This window comes from Rhagoletis pomonella, unplaced genomic scaffold (assembly GCF_013731165.1).
Source record: "Rhagoletis pomonella isolate Grant_MI unplaced genomic scaffold, Rhpom_1.0 Rhpom_scaffold_17670, whole genome shotgun sequence".
Taxonomy (NCBI): domain Eukaryota; kingdom Metazoa; phylum Arthropoda; class Insecta; order Diptera; family Tephritidae; genus Rhagoletis; species Rhagoletis pomonella.
Window position 1 is genome coordinate 376 of NW_023476190.1, and position 2692 is coordinate 3067.

Consider the following 2692-nt stretch of genomic DNA (forward strand, 5'->3'; position numbering starts at 1 on the left):
ATCATTTTTTAAAACATTAGTTTAATGAAATTAAATTAAAAAACTTTTCATGCACGTACATATGTACTTATAAAAATTAATTTCATAATTCATTATTTCTTCATTATTTTTTTATTATATTTTATTATTTTCGTTTCATGTTCATAATACAAATTAAATATAAATTTGTAAGAGCGTTTTCTAACACGCGCAAAAAACGACGCGCTTTTGTACAATATAGAAAAGTGGCAACTGTTACTCAGCGCGATTCACGAATACCATGACAAAATGAGACTGTATTGGTGTGCCCATCTATGATGTATAGTAAAAGCAGTAACACACACACACACACACATATACTAAAAGGAATTTTCGAAAATTCAAATTTATGTATATGTACATATGTACATACCTTTACTGGTATGTATGTAAGTACATATATACAAATCTATACATAAAAACTAAAAGCAGCTGGCGTTCGCATTAAACAAATTGAGAAAGGAAATGAAAACGCTCACTCATACATATACTATTATTTTTCAGTTTAAGAAAATATTCCAACTAAGTGAATTTTCGTAAATTCTCATTTCACAATACAACTGCCGAGCCATTAAAGGCCCGTCCACATAGAACTTTGGCGTTGCGTTGGCGTTGGCGTCGCTTCAACAGCTGACTATGAATACATGAATTCAAATGCAGCCGTCCACATAGCCAAAATTCGACAACGCTCACGCCAACACAAAGCAAAAAGATGGCCAACTCTCAACTTTTCGCGTGCGTCGCTCGTCAGCTGTTGCGAATAAATAAAATTATGTGAAATATTTTTCCTTTTTAATCAAGTGCGGGCAAGAAATATCGTTTTTAATGCAATTATTGATATGAAATATTAATTTATCTGTCGTTAATATGTTAATTTAGTGGCCCAAGGATTCGCCGCCAAGCGTTCATTGTAGCAAGCATACTTTTAACGTGCGTTCTGTCAAACCAACGCCAACGCCAAAGCCAACGCGAAAGTTCTATGTGGACCGGCCTTAAGCGCTGGTTATACTAACATAGCAAGGCAGGGCATAATCAAGCAGCGCATGTGAAACAGGGGAGTGGTTATACTCCGCATATCGCACATTATTCGTCAAAATCAGCTGTTTGCGAAATATCGATTTATTAATTAATTTGTTTTCTGACTGGAAAAGTTGTTCAAAGAGTAAGTAACTAATTTGGCAAATTAAGTACACTTAATAATAATTAAACATACTCCTACAGGTGTTTTCTTGATTAATACACCATGTGGCCTGATGGACAAATGGAAGAAGACTTCCTCGATTTGGCATTTTTAAATATTTGCCGTCTTCAACAGAAACGGCAAGAATCGAGGCGAGTACGGCGCTGGGCGGTTCATCCAGTAAATAGGGATCGGAAATTGAATGGATACTTCAGGAAAGTGTTCTTGAAATGCAAATCCCACGACAGCAAGATTTTTCTTTTAACCAGGATGAACCGCCCGGTGTACGATTTATTGCAAACGTTGCTAAATCCGTTTCTGGAAAGACCCAAGAAACAAATCTCTCCAGAAGAGCGCCTTGCGATAACACTGATGTAAGTTAAAGGCGAATGCTAGATATTCATTACATTATAATAACAATTTTTTTTGTAGGTACCTCGCACATGGAACGTCGTTCGAAATCATCGCTTCAATGCACAAGATGGGAAAAACCACTGTTCGGAATATTGTGTTAGAGACCTGCGAGATTATATGGACCACTTTGTCTCCAGTATATCTCAGCGAACCCACTTTGGCGCAATATAAAGACATTGCGGACGACTTTTCCAGAATGTGGAATATGCCAAATTGTGTAGGAGCCATTGACGGGAAACACATAGCCATCACTTGTCCGAAGAATTCTGGCTCGCTGTACTTTAATTATAAAAAATTTTATAGTATAGTTTTAATGGCTACCTGCGACGCCAAGTACACATTTACATCCGCTAGCATTGGAAGCTTCGGAGGACAAAGTGATGGAGGTAACACAAAAATATTTTAAAGGAATTGGCATTTACTCATTTTAAATTTGTTTGTTTTATTTCAAGGTGTTTTCCAGCAAACAGCATTTGGACGGGCGCTGCTGAGCAATAGTTTGCCACTACCACCAAAAACGCCGTTATGGAGAGGATCGACGGAAGAATTTCCACATTTTTTTGTCGCCGACACGGCATTCCCACTGAAGGAAAATTTAATGCGGCCATACCCTGGCGTACAACTAACTCGCAGCAAAACAGTTTTTAATTACCGATTGTCGCGAGCTCGTCGGGTAATTGAAAATAGCTTCGGGATTTTAACTGCTCGCTGGCGTGTCCTTCGAAAAGTCATCGATTGTAGTCCGGAGAACTGCGAAAAGATCGTTTTAGCGTGCTTGGTTTTGCACAACTTTGTAATGCTAAACGATCTAAAACGATGGTACTGTCCAGAAAATTTCGTAGACACAGATGACCCAGAACAAGTGACAACAAATGGAGAATGGCGCCGTGATCTGGAGGATCTGGGTGGTCCATTGACCTCGATAACGTCAAATCGACGTAATGCAAGCGCGGCTGCATTCCGTTTAAGGGAAAAATTGACAGACTATTTTTTAAATCAAGGTGCCGTCCCTTTTCAGTAAAATGTCATTAGTATTATGTTTATTTATTTATTTTTAATAATTTTCATTTAAAATATAAT

The 2692-nt window shown here is 37.8% G+C and overlaps 1 protein-coding gene across 1 annotated transcript; it reads left to right on the top strand.

Annotated features, from left to right (window-relative positions):
• Nucleotides 1–1176: 1176 nt before the first annotated feature.
• On the top strand, nt 1177–2633 carry LOC118757417 (putative nuclease HARBI1). Its single transcript, XM_036492128.1, has 3 exons — nt 1177–1572; nt 1631–1998; nt 2065–2633. The coding sequence occupies exons 1-3, from the start codon at nt 1262–1264 to the stop codon at nt 2631–2633; spliced, it is 1248 nt and encodes a 415-aa protein (XP_036348021.1). The 5' UTR covers nt 1177–1261.
• The last annotated feature ends 59 nt before the right edge of the window (nt 2634–2692 follow it).